At 43.9% G+C, this 21930-nt stretch overlaps 1 protein-coding gene across 11 annotated transcripts in view; it reads left to right on the top strand.

Annotated features, from left to right (window-relative positions):
• VPS8 (VPS8, CORVET complex subunit) overlaps nt 1–20030 on the top strand; it is a 237940-nt gene extending 217910 nt beyond the window's left edge. For 8 of the 11 annotated variants that reach the window (XM_023750602.1, XM_023750605.1, XM_023750601.1 and 5 more), the window contains 2 exons: nt 11232–11312; nt 19243–20030. In XM_023750602.1, coding sequence (XP_023606370.1) covers nt 11232–11312; nt 19243–19392 — 231 coding nt within the window. In that variant the 3' untranslated portion in view covers nt 19393–20030. Of the gene's footprint in view, nt 1–11142; nt 11313–19242 lie in introns of those variants that run through there. The other 3 variants (XR_002828228.1, XR_002828231.1, XM_023750604.1) reach the window with 3 other exon arrangements.
• Nucleotides 20031–21930: the final 1900 nt, after the last annotated feature.

The raw sequence follows: 21930 nt of genomic DNA, 5'->3' as shown, positions 1-21930 counted from the left end.
CCTCATCACTGACCGCCTCTGTCCCCTGGTGCTCCAGTCCGTCCTCCACCTCTTCCAGTGCTTGGGAAGCGTCAGTGGCTCCCTGTTGCTAACAGTTCATCTGAAATGGTTTCGATGGACAGTCTAGACCAGCCGTGGGCAAACTACGGCCCGCGGGCCGGATCCGGCCCGTTTGAAATGAATAAAACTAAAAAAAAAAAAGACCATACCCTTTTATGTAATGATGTTTACTTTGAATTTATATTAGTTCACACAAACACTCCATCCATGCTTTTGTTCCGGCCCTCCGGTCCAGTTTAAGAACCCATTGTGGCCCTCGAGTCAAAAAGTTTGCCCACCCCTGGTCTAGACGTTTGATGCATCACCAGCTTACATTTCCTCCTCATCCTCTCTTCCTTCCCTTCTGTAACCAAAGGAAATGTCTTATTGTTTCCCACAGTGACCTTGGGCACATCACAGAACCCAGGGCCTTAGTTTCCTCAACCATAAAATAAGGGTAATGAAAGTACTGACCTCCTAGTGTTTTTGTGATGGTTAAATGAGGTAGTGCGTGGACAGTGCTTGCAAGTAGCTAGCACACAGTAATTACTTGCTCAGTGACTGTTAACCGCTGCAGTGGTGTGGTGGTAGTTACTCCTCTCACATATTAGAAGACGTAAATGCATTTTCGTCCTACTGCTGTGCAGTCACTGTGTTATTTCTTTTCCATTGTGGTATTGAAGGTCTGTTTTTTTCTGGATATTTTCCAGTCAAACTTTTGCCATCTCCACCTCCAACTTCAAGCACTCTCTTCCCTTAGAGCTGGTCATTCTAGAGCTATGGTTCCTTCCCTAGGTGAAAGCACAAGAGATGTTCTTCTAGGTGCTTCCCTCCTCTCTCCAGTCAGCTTAGCAATGAACTTGCTTATTTTATTATTTCATTACCTAATCCATTATTAGCTGTAACCTATTGAGAGTTTTGAGACCTTGGGAAATGAGGGTGTGTGAGAAGTCAGGTTGTGTCTGAGAGCAAACTGTTAGGAAAGGTGTTTTCTGTTCATGGTTTCACCTTAAGTAAAAGCGTTAAATATTAAGGACCTCTAATGTGGGTGAAGGTGGCGAAAGTCCGACAGAGGCCTATAACTGATGTAGAGGAAGATTTGAAGGGGAGGCCAGCAAACTCAGTTCACTCACCTCTACCCCCACCCACCAGCAAATGCCAGAAATGCCAGTGAAAGGCTCCTAGAAAGCCCAAAAGACCAGTAATCATGTTGCAGAATTTTGTCAGGTTGCCCATGTCTCTCACAAACGAGGTTTGACCTTCTGCTGGGCTAGCGTGGGAAGACGATTAGGAAAGGAAACACTGGGATTTTGATGTCAGGACCTTCTTTATTGGAAAGAAGAAGAAATGAACAAGCAGAGCTCAGTCTTCTGGGACTTGTCCTCATCCTCGCAGTTGATTTAGACGCTTCCTATCCAGAATCCCTAGTACTGTTATTATCGCTGTTCCTACGATCCCAGCCTTCAGGGTGGCAGTGGATCATGGCTGTTTTCCTACTCCGAAGCTTGATGTGCTAGGTAAGAGGCCTGTGGATCCTGAAAGCCCTGGTTGGTTTTCTTCCTTCCAGCGGATGTAATTACAGCTCTCACTTCCACCATGTCTGAGTCACTGAGCTTTGAAAATGCTGGCGTGCTGTGTTCACCCAGCGTCCTCTCCCCAGGGCTCTCCTAGATTATCAGGACCTAATTTTCCACTGGATTTACTTTAATGCTGAGCGTTACAAGGTCATTTTCAGGGCTCTTCACTGTTTCTTCCTCAGAATGTGCAGCTACAGTTTAATTTTCAGCTTTTATCACTGCATTTCATTACATGGGAAGAAATACATTAGTGCTAGCAGATCATATTAAATGTGTTTTTCTCTTTTCCAATTGGAAAAATCACTCCTAATCAATTCTAGGTTGGTGGCTTATATGGCCTGGGAATACTGGGAGGGGTGCTTTCTGTTTATAGATGTGCCGGTCTGAGATCGTGCTCAAGTTTTGTTGTTCCCACTTTTGTTTTGTGCATGACACTGATTTGGCAAATCAGTTTTTCCACACAGCATCTTAGTCTGCATCTATCATTTCTCTTCAGGCTGTCATGAGTTTTCTTGACAGTCCCTCTAGTTGCTGGTCCTAGTCCGCTTCTGATTTTGCAATAAAAGCCATGATCCGCTTTAGTAAACAGAACCATCTTACTTGAAACATCATGCTCTAAACACCTAACCTCATGGTGCCCACATCTTCCCTGGATGGTAGTATGGTCCAAGGTGGCACTGCCCTTTGGTAAATTGGAACTTAGACTGAGAGGAGCCATGGGAATTGCAGTGACAGGACAAGAGCTTGGTTTCCTGATTCTCAGCTCATTGTTCTTTCTTCCGGGCACTTCTCTCGGGAGAATAGATAACACAATCACAGTACTCACTGCCATTTTCTTGAATGTCAAATAGGCACCAGGCCCATGCATTATCTCTAATCCTCACAACAATTTTGCAAAGTAGGCTTTACAAATAAAGAAACTGAAACTTGGAGAAGCTGAGTAACCTGGCCAGAGCCACTCAGCTAACTGTTGCAGATCCTGGTGGAACCCGCCGGAGCCATGCCCTGTGTTCTTCCTGCACTGCGGAGGGTTTGTGAACGGTCCAGTGAATGTGTAAGAAGAAAAAACCTGCTTGCTTAACCTTCCCATCCCTTCATCCATTTGATCAGCAGATAATTAAAGATTTCCCAGTTGCTCTGTGTCACGCACAGCACTGAGCGCTGGTGAGCAAGACAAACAATGGGCCTGTGCTCAGGGAGCTCTCATTTTCATGAGGCTTTCCCTCCACTCTCCCATTCTTGCTCTTCTGCAACCTGCACCCACCCCTTTCACTGCAGGGCTTGCCAGTTTTGTCAGCTGTGCTCTGGTGACTAGGCCCACATGACCAGGCTCCCAGGCTGGCTGGCTCTATGCAGTGCCTGCAGGGCCTCCTGTGCCCTCCAGTTAGTAGCACTTAGTGAGATCTTACAGCGTCCTGGGCTCTACCTCCTGCTCTTTATGCATTACCTTCTTAATCTCCTCAGCCACTTCACATGGCACAGTTATTATCATTATCCCCAGATTACAAGATGAAACAAAACACCTAGCGAGAGAGAACAGTAACCTGCCTAGAGTGAGTGCTGCTGATTGGTGACCGAGGGTTTGGGCTCAGACAGATGCGCTCTAGCGAATAGGCTCTGCCCACCAGGGTGTGCAGTGTTGCTGGGAAGCAGGCCCTGCCCCCTCCAGCAGCCCGAGGCACACTGAGTGGAGGGCTCTGCACTAGGAGGCGCTCAGGGCAACAACAGGAGAGGCTTTTAATAAGTCTCATGGTTTTGGTGAATTTTCCTACCTTCTTAAAAGGGTTGGTATTTATGTTTTCTGATAGTTGAAATCATCCTTCCCCTAACAGTGATTTCAACTAAATAAAATAGATATTTCCATTGAGATAAAGGACAACATGTAGAAGTCACAAAGACATAAACCAAATACTTGAAAATAGGAAGGCAAATGTCCGCAATTTCACAGTGGACCAGGAGAGCAAATGGCTGGCTGCTCTTCTCCCTGAAATGAACAGTTCAGAGTAGACCAGGATGTGGGGTTATTTAGCAGATGTCTGTCCAACATTTGCTGGGTGTAGAACACTGGGAAGAGGAGGATGAATAAGTACAGTTCTGATGTTCACAGTGTCCACGTCTAATGGGGGAGGCAGGTAAGCAGGCCATTACACTGTGGTGAGTGCAGCAATACAGTCATGCATGGGTCATGTGCACGCAGATCTATAGACAGGACAGGGACTCCGAGAAAGCATTCCAGAGAGGGGGGCCAGAGCCAAGACTTCCATGTCTCATCATGTGTAAGAGCATCCTCCGGACCCCAAAATGTCATTTCAGGGGCATTTTGATGGTTTGTGGAAATAACGTGAGACAGCTATGCAACTTGTGGTTATTATACCTCAGTAACCTCTCAAGCCTTGCTTATCAACATTGAAATCTTTCTGTGGAGCTTTAATGTCCCAGAATCTGAGAGACATTAAACTCCTCTTGAATTATTCACCTTTGTATCCCAGGCCTAATATAGTAGGGACTCTGGAAATATTTGTTGAACCACAGAACTGGATCCAGTTCATGATGCCTGGAGGCGACAGGACAGGAGCCTGCAGAGGCAGGATGTAAACCAGCTAAACGGGTCGTTGGTGGACCGGCTGCCTTCCCACGAGCCCTTATTCTTACCCCACTCCACCCCACTTTTCAAGCCCATAGAACCATGGAGAATACAGAATGCTCGCCTAGTGAGCCTCTACTCGTCCTAGGCATGTCTACAAATAGTGCTCCCGTTTCACCTCAGACGACTTGCCTTTCACACAGAGACAGTCTGGATGGCCAAGAATAGGGCCTCTGCATCCTACAGTGACTCCGTTTCCAGAAGGACCCAGGGCAGCCCAGCAGGCGCTCCTTAGTTCAGTCTCTGGTTGCTGAGGATGATGGCTGTGTTGTAAGAAAGGACGGGTCACCTCCAGTTACTTCACATGCGGAGCAGCCACATTTTTTATTTCTAAAGGATGTGGTTGTTGGAAACCCCTTCTCGGTATCTCCAAGGAGTTTAAGGACCTAGAGGAGGAGTAAGATCATGGTAAGCCACCCCTGTAACCTATGTGGGGTGTCATGTTTGAAATTGTGTGTGTGTGTGTCTGTACATGCGCACTTACTAGCTTGTTACTCCAGGTTTTCTCCCAGGACTCGGGTTTATGAAATGGAGGGACCACTTAGGATGCTTAATTGGTTGCAAATTTTTTATTCATACTGGGCAAGTCTCCTGGCCTGCTCTTCCTCAATTTATACAATCCTGTTTACTTATTTAGTAAAGTAGGTGTAGGACCTGCAATTCAGTCAGATTCAAAAGGAACCATGTGGCAGGAACATTCTTACCTTATTCAAGTTTCTTGCACCTGCTAAGATGCATGTGAACTCCAGTATTGAAAGCAACATATCTAACCGAGGGACCTTAGAAAAAAAGAAATGCTGATTGTTTGGTTGATTTGGTGCTGCTGACTCAGGAGGAGGCAGATACCCACAACCTGAGAGTGTCCTATTACCTCCTCAGTAAGGACAGGAAGGCTCCAGCCACCCGCGCTGCTCTCGCAGTGCACATTAGCTAGCACCTTGCTGCTCAAGTGCAGACTGCGGACCAGCATCTCAGCATCGCCTGGGAGCTGTTAGAAACGCAGAATTTCAGATCTTCCAACCAGAATCATTTAACAAGATCCCTCAGTGATTCTTATGCGCATTAAAGTTTGAGAAGCACTGGGTCAGAACACTTGGGTTGGACCAACATTGAGACTTCTGCACTTTCTGCCTCAGTGAGCAAACTCCCAGGGGCCAGAGCCTTTCACCTGCGCCTAGAATAGACTACCATGCATTCCTGGTGGGGATGAAAGCGTGATTCTGTTTTTAACAGTAACATTTTCTACTTATGAACTAACACGACCTTCACTTTCCCCAACGATTTCAGTTGCTTCCAAAATATAGCCAATAAGATGAAATAAATTAATGTGGAAAATAATACTTAACTGGGTTATAATAGCACACATAAATGTTTGCCACCAAGTCCTGAGCAGTTGCTAGTTCTATGTAGCAACTGAATTCCTTAGTGATAAAAGCAAAAAAGAAAACACAATTAGTAACAAGTCTACAGTAGCGACTTTTTCATCTCATGGTATACATATAACTAATTGCTAAAATTCTGCAGTACAACAAAACAAGTTTTTCTTTTGCCAGTCTGACAGAAAATAGGTATAATTTTGATTCATTCATACCAGAGAGCTATTGTGTTGGCTGTTGTCCTTTTTTTTATTTGACAATCTAAGGGAAAAGAGGTTAGTGCCCCTGACTATATATATAGTCAGGTATTGCATGTTTAAATTTTTTTCTTTATTTTATTTTTTCCCCATCACCTATTATCCCCCCTTTACCATCTTCCACCCCCACCCTGGAATCACCACACTGTTGTTCGTGTCAATGAGTTCTCTCTCTCCCCTCTCTTTTTTTCTTTTTTTTCCCCCAATTCCCCCTCCCCCTGACAGCTGTCTGCCTGCTCTCTCTGAGTCTGTCTCTATTTTGCTTGTTCAGTTTGTCCATTAAATTCCACATATGAGTGAAATCATATGGTACCCAGTACTTGTCTTTCTCTGACTGGTTTATTTCACTTAGCATTATGTTCTCCAGGTCCATCCATGATGTCACAAAAGGTAGGATTACCTCTTTTTTTTACAACCAAGTAGTGTTCCATTGTGTAAATGTACCACAGCATTTTTATCTACTCACCCACTGATAGACACTTGAGCTACTTTCAAATCTTGGCAGTTTAAATAACGCTGCAATGTACATAGGGATGCATATATTCTTTCAAATTAGTGTTTTGGGTTTCTTCGGATAAATTCCCAGAAGTGGACTTGCTGGGTCATAATGCAATTCCATTTTTAATTTTTTGAGGAAATTCCGTACTGTTTTCCACAGTGTTTGCCCCAGTCTACTAGTACATTTCCACCAGCAGTGTATAAGGGTTTCCTTTTCTCTACATCCTCACCAACACTTGTGTGTTGATTTATTGATGAGTCATTCTGGCAGGTGTGAGGTGATGTCTCATTGTGGTTTTTATTTTGCATTTCTCTGATGATTAGTGATGTGGAGTACATTTTCATATGTTTATTAGCCATCTGTATGTCCTCTTTGAAGAACCATCTATTCACGTCTTTTGCCCATTTTTTAATTGTACTATTTGTTTTTTAGGTGTTAAGTTGTATGAGTTCCTGGTTCATAGGTCTTTTGCCCATTTTTTAATTGTACTATTTGTTTTTTAGGTGTTAAGTTGTATGAGTTCCTGGTTCATAGGTCGATGCTCAACCACTGAGCCATACTGGCTGGGTACCAATGCTGAGTTTCGTTTGTTTGTTTGTTTTGTTTTGTTTAAATATATTTTTATTGATTTTTTACAGAGAGGAAGGGAGAGGGATAGAGAGTTAGAAATATCAATGAGAGAGAAACATCCATCAGCTGCCTCCTGCACACCCCCCACTGGGGATGTGCCTGCAACCAAGGTACATGCCCTTGAACGGAATCGAACCTGGGACCCTTCAGTCCGCAGGCCGACGCTCTATCCACTGAGCCAAACCAGTTAGGGCCTGAGTTTTTATTTTAAAGGAATGTTGAATTTTATCAAATGCTTTTTTTGGTGCATCTATTGATATGATGATATGATTTTTATCCTTCATTTTGTTTATGTGGTGTATCACATTGTTTTGCAGATACTGAACGGGCCTGTGTCCCAGGAATAAATCCCACTTAATCAGGCTGAATAATCTTTTTAATATATTGCTGAATTCAGTTTGCTAATATTATGTTGAGGACTTTTGCATCCATGTTCATCAGGGATATTGGCCTATAATTTTCTTTCTTTGTAATATCTTTATCTGGTTTTGGTAATAGAGTAATGCTGGCCTCATAAAAAGAGTTTGAAAGCCTTCCCTCCTCTTCAGTTTTTTTTTAATAGTTTGATATAGATAGGTGTTAATTCTTGAAAGTTTGGTAAATTTTGCTTGTGAAGCCATCTGGTCCAGGACTTTGGTTGGTTGGGAGTTTTTTGATAACCAATACAATTTTGTTAGCAGTTGTCTGTTTCTTCCTGGTTTAGTCTTGGAAGGTTGTATGTTTCTAGGAATTTATCCATTTCCTCCAAGTTGTCCAATTTGTTGGCATATAATTGTTCATAGTATTTTCTTATAGTCCTTTGTATTTCTGTGGTATTGGTTGTCATTTCTCCTCTCTCATTTATTTTATTTGGGTCCTCTTTTCTTTCTGATGATTCTAGCTAAAGGTTTATCTATTTTGTTTGTCTGTTCAGTGAACCAACTCTTGGTTTCATTGATCTTTTCTATTATTATTTTTAGATTCTGTTTTGTTTATTTCCACTCTGATTTTTATTATTTCCTTTCTTCTACTCACTTTGGGGTTTGTTCTTTTTCTAGTTCCTTTAGGTGTAAGAGTAGATACTTTATTTGAAATTGTTCTTATTCTTCAAGGTAGGCCTGTATTGCTCTGACTTTCCCTCTTAGAACTGCTTTGGCCATGTCTCATAAATTTTGGGTAATTGTGTTTTCATTTTCTTTTGTCTTAATGTACATTTTGATTTCTTCCTTGATCTCATTGATAACCCATTCATTGTTTAGTAGCATGTTATTTAACCTCCACATGTTTGTGTGTTTTTCAGTTCTCTTCTTGTAATTGGTTTCTAGTTCATACCATTGTGTTCAGAAAAGTTGCTTCTTAAACTTACTGATACTTATTTTGTGGTCTAATATTTGATATCCTGGAAAATATTCCATGTGCACTTGAAAAGAATGTATTTTCTGCTACTTTGGGGTGAGATGTTCTAAAATTATCAATTAAGTCTATCTGGTCTAATGTATCATTTAAGGCCACTGTTTCATTTTTTTAAATGTTTTTATTATTGACTTTAGAGAGAGAGATAGAAATACTGATGAGCTGCCTCCTGCAAGCCCCTACTGGGGACCAAGCCCACAACCCAGGCATGTGCTCTGAGCAGGAATCGAACCAGTGACCTCCTGGTGCATGGGTCAATGCTCAACCATTGAGCCACACTGGCTGGGCATACACTGTTTCCTTTTTGATTTTCTGTCTGAATGATCTACTCATTGATCTTTACAGAGTGTTAAAGTACCCTACTATTATTATATTATTGTTGATCTCTCTCTTTATGTCCATTGATATATATCTAGGTGCTCCTACATTGTGTACATAGATGTTTACAAGAGTTATATCCTCTTGTTAGATTGATCCCTTTATCATTATGAAATGCCCTTCTTTGTGACAACTTTTGTTTTATAGTCTACATTGTATTATATAAGTATAGCTACCCAGCTTTTTAAAAATTTCCATTTGCATGAAATACGTTTTTTGTCCCTTTACTTTCAGTCTGTATGTCTTTCAGTCTGAAGGGGGTCTCTTATAGGCAGCATATGTATGGGATATATATATATTTCAGAGAGGGAAGGCAAGGGAGAGAGAGATAGAAACATCAGTAATGAGAGAGAATCATTGATAGGCTGCCTCCTGCACACCCCCTCTTGGGGATCGAGCCTGCAACCTGGGCATGTGCCCTTGACCAGAATTGAACCCAGGGCCCTTCAGTCCACTGGCCAATGCTCTATCCACTGAGCCAAACTGCCTAGGGCAAGGGTCTTGTTTTTTTTATCCATTCAGCCACCCTATGTCTTTTGATATAAGCATTTAATTCATTTACATTTAAAATAATTATTGATAGTTATTGCCAACTAGGTGTTTTCTGATTGTTTTTATAGTTCTTTTCTGTTCCTTATTCTCTGCTCTCTTCTCTTGTATGTTGACTCTTTATATGGTTATCTTGGATTCTTTTCTCTTTATTTCTTGTTTACCTCTTGGTGATTTTTGGTTTGTGATTACCATGTGCTTCATATGTACCACATTATATTTATACAGTATGTTTTAAGTTAATGGTCACTTAAGTTTGAACACATTTTAAAATCCCTACAATTTTTACTCCACATTTGTTTTTGTCATTCTCTTATACTTATTTTGTGTGTAACTCTTAATTTATTGTTGTAATTACACATTATCTTCTTACTTTTGCTCTTTAACCTTTGTAGTAGCTTTATAGTAGGTTGATTCACTGCTTTTACTGTTTGCCTTTGTCAGTGAGAATTTTTTTTGTTCTTACATTTCCTCATATTTTTTATCTTTTCTTCTTAAAGAAATCCCTTTAACATTTCTTGTAATATTAGTTTAGTGGTGATGAACTCCTTTAGCTTTTTCTTAGCTGGTTCATAACTTCTTATATGTACAGCTTTTTTTGAAGGTCAGTCCTTCTTGGGGGAATAATATGGACATGATAGTACTTTCTCATAGAGTGTTGTTCATGTCAACACCAAGACCCTTTCTCATTGAAACCCTTCCCCTCAGATACATTAGGTCTTTATTTAGTAACTAGAGGCCCAGTGCACGAATTCGTGCACAGTTGCAATCTGGCCGGCCTGCCCCAATGGGGGACCATTGGGCCGGGCCAGTGGTTGGCTAGCCGGCCCTGCCCCCAGTCGGTGTTTTGGGGGCCGATTGGGCTTGGATCAGGCTAGTTGGCTGCCGCAGTGCGCTTCATAGCCACCAGTCATACTGGTTGTTCTGGTCGTTCCACTGTTCTGGTTGCTGGGCTTTTATATATATACTTTTTACTCATACCAAAAGCGTTCATAGTAAAGAAAAACATCTTTTTACTAGACTTATACATAAACATAAAAACACTTCTGAAATCAACATTTAACTAAAGGTATCTCTAAATGTAGTAATAAAAGTTAGCATATACTGAGCCCTTGTGGGGTGCCAGGTAAGTTAAAGGCACTTTAAATTTGTAATCTCATGTAATTTGTTTTTTGGTGACCTCATAAAGAAAGCGTTATCCTCTCTCATAAGTGAGCGAGTTGAGGCTTATAGAAATGACTTGCCTAAGGTCATACAGTAAGTTAGTGTCAGAACTAGTATTCCAATTTACTTCTGACTCAACAAAGCTTATGGCTGCCTTCCACAAGATCCCATTTCTTCCCTCTAGGTATGAGTTGGATCAGAACCACCAGTAGTAGAATCACAATACTGCTATAGAAATGTTAGAGTTCACCTCTTCCAAAAAGTAGTAGACCAACCTTGCAACCCCATAGGTAGCTACCAGCTTTATAATGAGACAGGGAAATGACATGATTTTTCCTGTATAATACATCTCCCACTACCACCACAAAGAAGGGCCATCTTTGCTGACTATACTTACTAGTAGTGATGAACATGGGAAGGCAAGGTTGGATGGAGCTACATTTCTCTGCATAGTAAAGGCAAAGAGCAATCACGAAGCCCTAAAGGAAGCTGATCGGTACGGGAAATTAGAGACCACACTGGGGAAAGGTTCCATAGAGAGGTCAGCCTGGGCGCTGGCACCAGGGGACTTTAGCAGGACCTGCCCATTAATGTTCACTAAATTCTCTCTCACTAATAGCATGTGTTTTCTTCAAAGGAATGAAGGAAGCACCACATCCTACTTCACTGTTGAACAACTTCAGAGGCTGCCCATGGATGTTACCAACCTTATCTTTTATTTCTCAGGCAACCTCAGAACCTGTTCTGGATCCACAGCAAATCCAAGCATTTGATCGGCTTTGTCGTCTCTACCGAGGAAGTTCCAGGGTAATGTTTGTGTGGTTGTTCAAATTTCTATTTCCTTATTTATAATTACTATTTTGGAAATGCAGAGTCCTCAAGTCCTCGCTCCAGCCTCCTCCTTAGTCTGAAAAGTGCCCTATTATGGCCACACGGAGCCATGAGAATTTGGCAAGGGATGCAAAGGAAGTGGAAAGATATCTGTACCTTACTTACCATGGGCTGTGAGGACACGGAAAGGCATCTGTGTTTCCTAATCCTTCATCTGGGAGGCCTTTCCTTATATTGATGACTGTCAAATCTGCCCAAAGCCTCAGGCCCTGGTGGACATCAGCATTGGTTGCATTTGCTATGTTATAGTGGCTTAACCAAGATAAAAGTGTAAGTGCAGGCAGCCTGGCACCTTCCATAACCCTCTCTCCGGATTTCTTCTATCTTGTGGCTCCACCATCCTTAACATCTGGCTTATGATGGTTGCTCCAGCTCCACCAATTACATCTGCATCCTGGCCAGTAAGATGGAGGAAAAGGAGGAAGAACAAAAGCCCTTTGTTTAACCACAGTTCCTATAAGTTATATAAACCACTTACCACCCATTGTCAGAACTTAGACACATGATCACACACCTAACTGCACTGCAGAGTGGAGAAATTGTCTTTATTACAAAAGGCCATGGGCTAAAACTACTGGTATCCTATAACCACAGAAGAGGGATACAGATTTGGAGATCTGCTAGCAGTTATGCCATAACACCCGTCTGGGTGTTGCAGAAGCACTTCAGAAGTGTACTCATTAACGTTCCCAACCTGTTCTTCCTGGTGCTCCTCTGGGTGGTGCCTTCTCTCATCCAGGCCGAGAGCAGGGCAGTACCCTCGGCTTATCTCTCCCATTCCAGCCACTCACTAGGGAGATCCTGTAGACGTCTTCTCTACATCTCCTGTGTATTTCTCCCCTTTCCCTCCCAACTGTCACTCACAGAAGCCACTGCAGACCTTCTGTCCCTTCTCCATGCTGCTGCCTGGGTAATCTTTCCAAACCCAAATGTCATGTTACCCCCCTTACTTAACACCCTTTCCTGGATCTCCATCACCTGAAGGTGGAGTCCAAACTCTATCACCTCCTCCAGTCCCGAAGTCACACCTGATTCCAGCTGGGCCGATTTGTCCTGAGCTTGTACAGACTGCTCATGTGCTCTGTTGGACTCCCTTCTCCCACTCCCCATTCTTAGGCAAACACCTGCTAGGTTGCATGGAAGCCCAGAGGAAGAATGATGTTCCATTTTTGAGAGGTGGTGTGGGCAGAGGTTTTTGTTCCAGGAGACTTCAGGGGTTATTTAACTGGCATTACCTCTGTCCCTTCCCAGCCTCATCCAAGCTCTGCCCAGGAGTTGGGTTTCTGGCCTTCTAAGGAAGTTCTGCTGCTTCAAACTGGACACATCGATTTCCAGATCACTAAATTACAACAGTAGAACACAAAATATCTCTTTCCTGGGAAACAGAAGTAGTTAACTTTCTACCCCACAGTGTCTGACTGTGAAAGAACTTGGAGTTTATGTAGCATCTGTTGCCTGCTCTGTTCTCAACACTGTAGAAAGTTCTTGTGGAGAACTTCACAGACTGATGGGCAGCTGAGGGGCTTACAGAAGACAGGAAGTCACAAGGTGGAGCTCGAGCAGAACAAGGGACGTCTCTCTGTAACCTTTGTGGTGGCAGTGAAGTTCCTGGCAGGACTGCTTAAGCAAGCGTACCCCCTGCTTTCATTGGCCATCTAAGTAACTTGCAGTCAGAGCCAGTGTTATGAATTGTGAATTGGATCATATGCATGTCCTGAGCCAGAAGCTGGATTATTTTAGATAAATTGGCACTTTAAACTTAGGAGCCTTCAGATGTCTCCCCAATTACCACAACCACTGGTAGTGAGTTATTAATAAAAGTGATTGCCTGAGTGGAGAGAACCCCTTACCAGAGGTCCGGAAACAGCTAGAACAGAGTTTCTGGCAGGTTATGTGAATAGGAAACAGCTGACAGACATTATCTTCAGGGGAGGCAGACCATGGGCAGCTCAGATGCTGCATGGACCTGAGTTTGAATCCCACACTTCCACTCACTGCTGAGTAACTCAGGGCAAGTTACTTAACTTCTCAGGGCCCTGGGTTTTTTACACCCAGAGGGTTGTAGAGGATAAGAAATAACAGCCACATGAGGCAGGTCCAAGATAGCAGCATAGTGGATGCTGAGCTCACCCCCTCCCAAGAACACATTGAATGTACACCTGTATTTAGAGCAGTTCCTCCTGGGAGAACACTGGGAACCAACTGAATAGCTTCTGTGCAATAAGCAAAAAAAAGAGGTGGGGAGGGGAACCTCATAGAAAAGGTCGGGAAGCTCTCCAGGAGCTGAGGAACAACCCAGGACCGGAGGAACCAGTGAGGCCAATGTTTGGTTCCCGTGAACCTGGATAGCGGGCAGGAGCTCATCCAGGTTCTGTGGCCGACCTACAGGGCACTCTGGCGAGTTCCCAGCCACCCCTCCTGGAGCTGGATCCAGCAGGAACCATACACACAAGGGGTCCTTCCACCTGGAGGTTGACCAAGCAGGTACAGCAGTGTGCTGCTTCATGCACCCACTTGGCTGTGCACACAAGGGGCTCCTCACATGAAGAGAATGCAGAGCTAACAAAACATTGTGGTACCTGCCTCTAGGGCTCCCCTGTTTAGAGAAAGTGCACAGATAATGGGTCACTGCTGCATGCACACGTGGGGCCACCCCACCAAAGAAAATGTGGAACCAGCAAAACTTTGTGGTACCACACACAGGGCTGCCGCATATGGAGTGAGTTGGGTGTGCATGCACAGCCCTGCTGTGAACATAGACAGTAAAAGCAACAGGGCACAGTAAGCACATCTCACAGCCCTGTCTAAATCAGGCAGCCACACCCAGATTAGAAGGGCAAGGAAGTATGCACACACCAGTTGCCCCACCTCAAACCCACTCATTCAGGCCAGGTGACACATAGGGTCTGGCACATGCCCACCCTGATTACAACCAGCTGCCAAAACCGTTCAACACAGTCACCAGACCACTCTTTCAAGACTGGGAGGGACAGTTACTCATTGCAACTCATAGGAACAAACACAAAAGTCAAAGAAGAATATGTCCAAATGAAGGAACAAGAAGAAACGCCAGAGAAAAACCCTAAAGCAATGGAAATAAGTAATTTGCCTGATAAAGAATTTAAAGAATCTGTCATAGGATGCTCAACAACGTTGAGAGTACAATAGAGGAATTCAAAGAGTACTTCAACAAAAAGATAGAAAATGTAATAAAAAAAAATCAGAAATGAAGTATAAAATAACTGAAATGAAGACTACATCAGAAGGAATCAACAGCAAATTAGTTAATGCAGAACAGTTTAGTGACCTGGAAGACAGAATAATAGAAATCACCCAATCAGAACAGCAAAGTGAAAAAAAAAATTTTAAATGCGGATAGTATAAGAGATCTCTGAGATAACATCAAGCAACCTAACATTTGCATTATAGAGATTCCAGAAGGAGAAGAAAGAGAAAGGGGTAGAAAGAATATTTGAATAATGTCTGAAAGCTCTCCTAATCTGGGGAAGGAAACAGACATCCAAACATAGGGTTCCAAACAAGATGAACCAAAGAGACCCACACCCAGGCATATTGGATTAAAATGGCTAAAGTTAAGGATAAAGACAATCTTAAAGGCAGCAAAAATGAAACATCAAGTAAGTGAAACCCCATAAGGCTATCAGCTAATTTCTCAGAAGCAACTTTAGAGGCCAGACAGGAGTGGTAGGACATATTTAAAGTGCTCAAAGGAAGGAATCTACAACCTAGAATACTACATCCAGCAGGGTTAGCGTTTAGAATTGGAGTGAGTTTTCCAGACATGCAAAAACTAAAGGAGTTCACCACCACTAAACTAGCCTTACAAGAAATGTTAAAGGGTCTTCTTTATGCAGAAAAGAAAAGGTTGTAACCAAAAATAAGAAAATACAGGGGGAAAATATCGGAAAGGCAAAAATACAATAATCACAGTGAATCAACCACTTTAAAAAGCTAATAGGAAGGTTAAAAGACAATAGTAGAATAATTAATAACTACAATAAAGAATCGGGATACACAAAACAAAAAGATATAAGACATGATGTCAAAAACAAAGGTGGAGGGAGGAGAAATAATGTACTGCTTTTAGAATGCAATTGAACTCAAATGCCTGTCAGCTTGAAATAGAGACTGCTAGAGATATAGATACATATGTACCTCATGGTAACCATAAACCAAAAATGAAGAGAAAAGAACAGTGAAGAACAAAAACCACTAAAAATAAATTAACAAATTGGCAGTGAGCACATACCTATCAATAATTACTGTAAATGTAAATGGAGTAAATGCTCCAAATAAAAGACAGAAGTAGCTGAATGGATTAAAGGGGGAGGAAAATGATCTGGGTACTAGTATATGCTGCAAACAAAAGACTCACTTTAGAGTGAAAGAAAGTGAAGGGATGAAAAAAAGATTCCATGCAAATAGAAACAAACGAAAGCTGGGGTAGCAATACTGGCATCAGACCAAATACACTTCGAGACAAAGGAGGACATTACATAATTTTAAAGGGGTTCAATATAAGATGGGGATATAACAATTGTAAATACCTATGTACCCAACTTAGGAATACCCACATATATAAAGCAATTCTTAATAGACATAAAGGCAGAAGTTAACTACTACCCAGACAAAATTAAAAGGAAATAATGGCCTTAATGCCACATTGGACCAGTTCAACCTGATAGACATTTATAGAGCACTTTATCCAAATACAATAGGTTACACTATTTTTTCAAGTACACATGGAACATTTTCCAGGATAGATCACATACTAGGCCACAAAACAAGCCTCAATAAATTCAAGAAGATTGGAATTATATCAAGCATATTTTCTGGCCACAGTGGCATGAAATTAGAAATCAACTTCAGGGAAAACACACACACACACACACACACACACACACACACACACACACACACAAATACACGGAGATTAAACAACATGCTTCTAAACAACCAATGGATCGGAGAGGAAATCAAAAACTACCTTAAGACAAATGAAAACGTAACCTTATAGGAAAAGCAGTTATAAAAGGAAAGTTTATAGCCATGCAGACCTATCTCAACATGAAGGAAAAATCCCAAATAAACAATCTAAATCTACACCTAAGGAAACTAGAAAAAAGGGGAACAAACAAAACCCAAAGTAAGGCCCTAACCGGTTTGGCTCAGTGGATAGAGCGTCGGCCTGCAGACTCAAGGGTCCCGGGTTTGATTCCGGTCAAGGGCATGTACCTTGGATGCGGCACATCCCCAGTAGGGAGTGTGCAGGAGGCAGCTGATCGATGTTTCTCTCTCATCGATGTTTCTAACTCTCTATCCGTCTCCCTTCCTCTCTGTAAAAAATCAAAAAAATATATTTAAAAAAAAAAACAACCAAAGTAAGTAGAAGGAAGGAAATAATAAAGATCAGAGTGGAAATAAATGAAATAGAAAATAGAAGAACAATAGAAAAGATAAATGAAATTAAGAGCTGGTTCTTTGAAAGAATAAAATTGGCAAGCCTCTAACAAGACTCACCAAGCTAAAAAGAGAATACAGCATATCAGAAATGAAAGAGAAGTTAGAACTGACACCATGAAATACAAAGTCACTAAAGAATACTATGAACAATTATATGTCAACAAACCGGACAATCTAGAAGAAATGAATAAATTTCTAGAAACACAACCTTCCAGAGTAAACCAGGAAGACACAGAATCTGAACAGACCAGTGCTAGCAATGAATTTGAAGTAGTAATAAAAACTCCCAACAAACAAAAGCACAGGACCAGATGGCTCCGCAGTGAAATCTACCAGACATTTAAAGAAGACTTCCAACTGTCCTCCTCAAATAAACAGGACATGAAAAGACATTTCTCCAAAGAAACATACAGATGGCCAAGAGACTTATGAAAAGATGCTCAACATCACGAGTCATCAGGGAAATGCAAAACAAAACAATGAGATACTACCTCCTACCTATCAGCATGGCTTTCATCAAAAAGTCAACTGTTGTGTTGTAAGGATGTGGAGGAAAGGAAACCCTTATACACTGTTGGTGGAACTGCAAACTGGTGCAGTCGCTGTGGAAAACAGCAAAATAGAAGTACCATGTGACCCAGCAAGTCCACTTCTGGGTATTGATCTGAAGAAAACAATACTAATTCAACAAATACATGCATCCTTGTGTTCATTAAAGCATTATTTATAATAGCCAGGATATGGAAGCAACCTAGGTGTCTATCAATACATGAACGGATAATGAAGAAGTGGTATATACAATAAAATATACACAATGGAATATTGGGCAATAAAAACATGAAGTCTTACTATTTGTGACAGCGTGAATGGACCCAGAGAGTATTAGGCTAAGTAAAATAGGTTTGACAGAGAAAGACAAATAAATACCATATGATTTCACTTAGATGTGGAATCTAAAAAAAAAACCATAGCAAACAAAACAAAAAACAGACTCATAGAAACAAAGAAGGGATGGTTGCCAGAGGGGAGCAGGTGGGGGAGGGGTGATAAAGGTGAAGGGGAATATAGTCAATGACACTAATAAGTTTGCACTATAATTAGTGGAGTGATCACATTGTAAGGTATAAAAATGTCAAATCACTATACTATACACCTGAGACTAATATAATTAATATTGTATACCAACTGTACTTAAATTTAAAAACAGTTTTTTAGAAATAATGCACATATCAAGGACCTCGCATAGTGCCTGGCACCTAGAGGGCACTCACGTTACCTGGGGCTGTCAGAAGCCCCTACAGCAGCGGTTCTCAACCTGTGGGTCGCGATCCCTTTGGCGGTCGAACGACCCTTTCACAGGGGTCGCCTAAGACCATCCTGCATATCAGATATTTACATTACGATTCATAACAGTAGCAACATTACAGTTATGAAGTAGCAACGAAAATAATTTTATGGTTGGGTCACAACATGAGGAACTGTATTTAAAGGGCCAGAAGGTTGAGAACCACTGCCCTACAGACTTCGGCGTGGGTCACCCTGTGGTGGCTCACTCCTCACAGCTGCCCTCTCCAGGGGCAGGACCTTGGGAGTGGAATTCATATGTCCTCTGACCAGCCAGGGCATCTCGACGGCCAGGCCATGAAGCTCCTTACTCTTACAGAGGCCTCTTTGAGGCAAAAGGGATGACCCCTCTGAGTAGCACGGCCTGGTTTCCCAATGGGCTGGCATTAACCTTTCCTCCTGCCACTCTGTCCTTGGCAGGTCTTCCAGAACTGAGCCACTAACTGCTTTGTACTGGTGTCACTGCGGACACAGGGAAGCTGGGAGCAGGCAGGGCTCTTAGAGGAGCCGGTAGTCTCTGAGTCTGCCCTGGAGACTTCTCACAGGGGAGTGGGACGTAGCAGCTGGGCACCCATTGAAGCTGTCCAGGTTACAGAAGAGCAGTCAGAGCCAGTGATCTTCGTGCAGGGCCATTCCCCAGAGAACTGACCAGGACGGAGCACAGGGAGATGAGCAGAGAGGAGAACCTCAGGGTCAGGACCAACTCAAGGAGGAGGACTCAGCGCTGATGGTTAGAATCCGTCAGCTTTCCATTATCAGAGAGCAGCACAGTCTGATGTGTCTACGGGATGGACCCAGTCCACTCAGTAAAGGAGGGGATTTAGGTCCTAAAGATTACGTGAACTAGTGCACAGTCACATTACTTGTTTGTAGACGCAGAACTGGGATCCAAACCAGTATATTCTTCCCGCAGTGCAGCCCCGCCCCTCACGTACTCAGGATCCCCCACCCACATCCAACCGCCCCACACATTCTCCGCCCCCACAGCCTTGGTTGATGTGTGTCCGCTCCTTTGCAGCTGGCGCTCCTTACAGAACTCTCCCAGAGCCGCGGCAGCGAGAGCTACAGGCCATTCAGTGGTTCCCAGAGTGGCCCTGCTTCCCACAGCATCTTCCAGAACGAGAACTTCCAGCTGCAGCTCATTCCCCCGCCTGTGACTGAGGACTGACGCCTCTCTGGGGCCTAGCCCTGAAGACCAGAGGTGACCCCGAGGCAACTGGGTGACCCCCTTGACTGGCTTGACCCCCCGCTGCCACCCACACTCCTAAGCAGTGGATCCGAGGTGGAGGCTTTCTCATGCCCACCAGCCCAGGGAGACTCCCTCCTGTCTCTTCCATGATGTTGCTGCAGCATCAGTTCACCAGACTGGTTGGTTGTGTTTTGCCTGGAATGTCACATACCTCCATCCAGCTTTTTGAGAAAATGCGCTTGACCTGTTGGGACATTTTCCTGTCTCCCCAGAAGCCCGGAGAATAGGTGGAGCTCACGCAGAAGGCACTCGGGAGTCTGTGGTCCTCGTCTCCTCCAGCCGGCGGGGAACCTGGAGGGACTTCGGCTCCTGCTGCTGTTGGGAGGAAGGGACAGTGTGGGCCAGGCTGCAGCATAGCTGAGACTTGCACTGGAGGGAGCCAAGGACTTGCGGGCCAGGCATCTCCCTTTTGATGTGTTTATGTTAAAACCCATTTGAGTGTAAGATTTTCCCTTTCTAACAATAAATGCTCTGTGTTTAAGCTCTGCAGGCCTGCTGGCTGGCTGTCTAGCTCTCTAGCTCTCAGCCTGTCAAGCCATAAAGGACATTTAGTACCACAATTCGTGTATTAAAGTCAAGGACCTTGATTGTGACACACCACCTTTATTCAAATAAGCGGCTGCCTCACGACTCATTCAGAGCAGCCAAGTGCTCCGGGGATGGGGGCCAGCTGCCAGAGCAGCATTTGTACCTTTCTTGGCCCTGGGACTTTGCAGCCACTGAACCAACAATGGCAGGAGGTCACGCAGATTAGGTGCTCCCTCTTCGGCAGTCGGCTCAGGGAGGTGCCCCTGAAATACCAGCTTGGCTTTTATTATACAGGCATACCTCATTTTACTGCACTTCCCTGTATTGCACTTCACAGGTTTTGTATTTTTTACAAATTAAAGGCAAAACCCTCCCGACTAAGAGATTACAACCTGCTCAATTGTAATACTCCATGTCAGTGCTCTGGAACCAAGCCGGCGATCCCTCCAACCTGTCCCTCCCAAAACCTGGCTGCGCCTGTTGCTGCTGCCTCTGGACGGAGGTGTGCGAGGCCACCCTGGAGGAAGGGGCTGAGCATTAAGTGACCACCAACTGGATGCTGGTTGCAGCTACACCAGATAGTCTCAACCCCATTTTACAGATGAGAAAGCTGAGGCTCAGACATGATAAGTAAGTTAACCAGGGTGACACACTCAAGAAACGGCAGAGCAGGGGTCTGAACTCAAAACTGGTTCCAGAGCCAAGATGTTACTCCCTAGATTACAGACAGAAGGTTTCTTGATGAGCTTAAGTTAAGGCCAAAGGAGTTTGATATTCTCAAAGCAAACTTGGTGGTTTTTTCTTTATTCTATAAAGAGCCAAAGCAGTTTACTAGCAGAGTATCAGAGCCTCTGCTCAAATCAGGGCCAGTCAACATCAACCAGTTACTCCTCCAGCCCGTCTCCTTCATCAGGTCCAAAGAGTTCTTTCGCTTGCCATTCAGTCACAGCACCACGGAATACATTACAGCAGCTCTGCATGCAGGTCATGTCATGCCTGCCCAGGAAGACACTCGGCTGGATTTGAAGAGTTTTCCTGTCTCACCCAAGGGTAGGTGAGAAACCGACGCTAAGTGCTGGGCCCTGGCGATGCGCAGGCCTGAGCTGAGCCCCAGTCCCTGCCATTGACAGCCCTGTCACTGCCCGACCCCTCGCGCACTAAGCACGCATTCTAGTCTGCAGTCAGTGGCGTCGGGTCCCGCTTCCAAGCAGTTCCTTAGGGGCAAAGACTGATCTGGAAATATTTCTAGACTCAGCAACAGCAGCGGTTCTGCTGACAGCGCGTGGAGCTTAGTGAGGGAGCAGGCGCTCTGGGCCTGCGCCAGCCCCACTGCTGAGCTCCAGCTGCTTTTCCAGGCCTTGTGCTGGCCCCTTGGCTGTGGCATGTGGTAAAAGGAAGGATCTGGGGGAGGGAGGTCCCAGAGGCCTTCAGCTACCATTTTAAAAGGACAGGTACCTGGTCTGAATGTCCCTCTCATGCTGGAGGAGGGAGGGGTGGGGAGGATCCTCTGAAAGGAAATCAGGCCCTGACAGGAGAGGGGAGTGGATGCTGGTGGCCAAACAGCAGTGTCATCACAGCTTTGTCACCTGGTAAAGTTAGTACCTGAATGGACAACCTGAGAACATGGCTACTCCCAGCTCCAGCCGAATGCCCCCGCCTGCCCTCCCCCGCCCCACACACACACTCAGCACTTGCCCTCCCTCCAGCCACCAGGAGCAGAGTGGCACCCAGTTCTGCACCAGAGGCAGAATGGACTGGGGAAGGAGCCCAGGTTCCAGGAACAGCCCCACCGCTGGCCACGTGTGAGCTGAGAAGGGCCGTTTGCTCTTCTGAAAAATGAGGATAGTAAAAGCGATCTGCTCCAAGTCAGTGGTTCTCAACCTTCCTAATGTCGCGACCCTTTAATACAGTTCCTCATGTTGTGGTGAC

The sequence above is a fragment of the Myotis lucifugus genome, unplaced genomic scaffold, assembly GCF_000147115.1.
Source record: "Myotis lucifugus unplaced genomic scaffold, Myoluc2.0 scaffold_14, whole genome shotgun sequence".
Classification (NCBI taxonomy): Eukaryota; Metazoa; Chordata; class Mammalia; order Chiroptera; family Vespertilionidae; genus Myotis; species Myotis lucifugus.
This window is presented reverse-complemented; position numbering and strand designations above follow the sequence as displayed.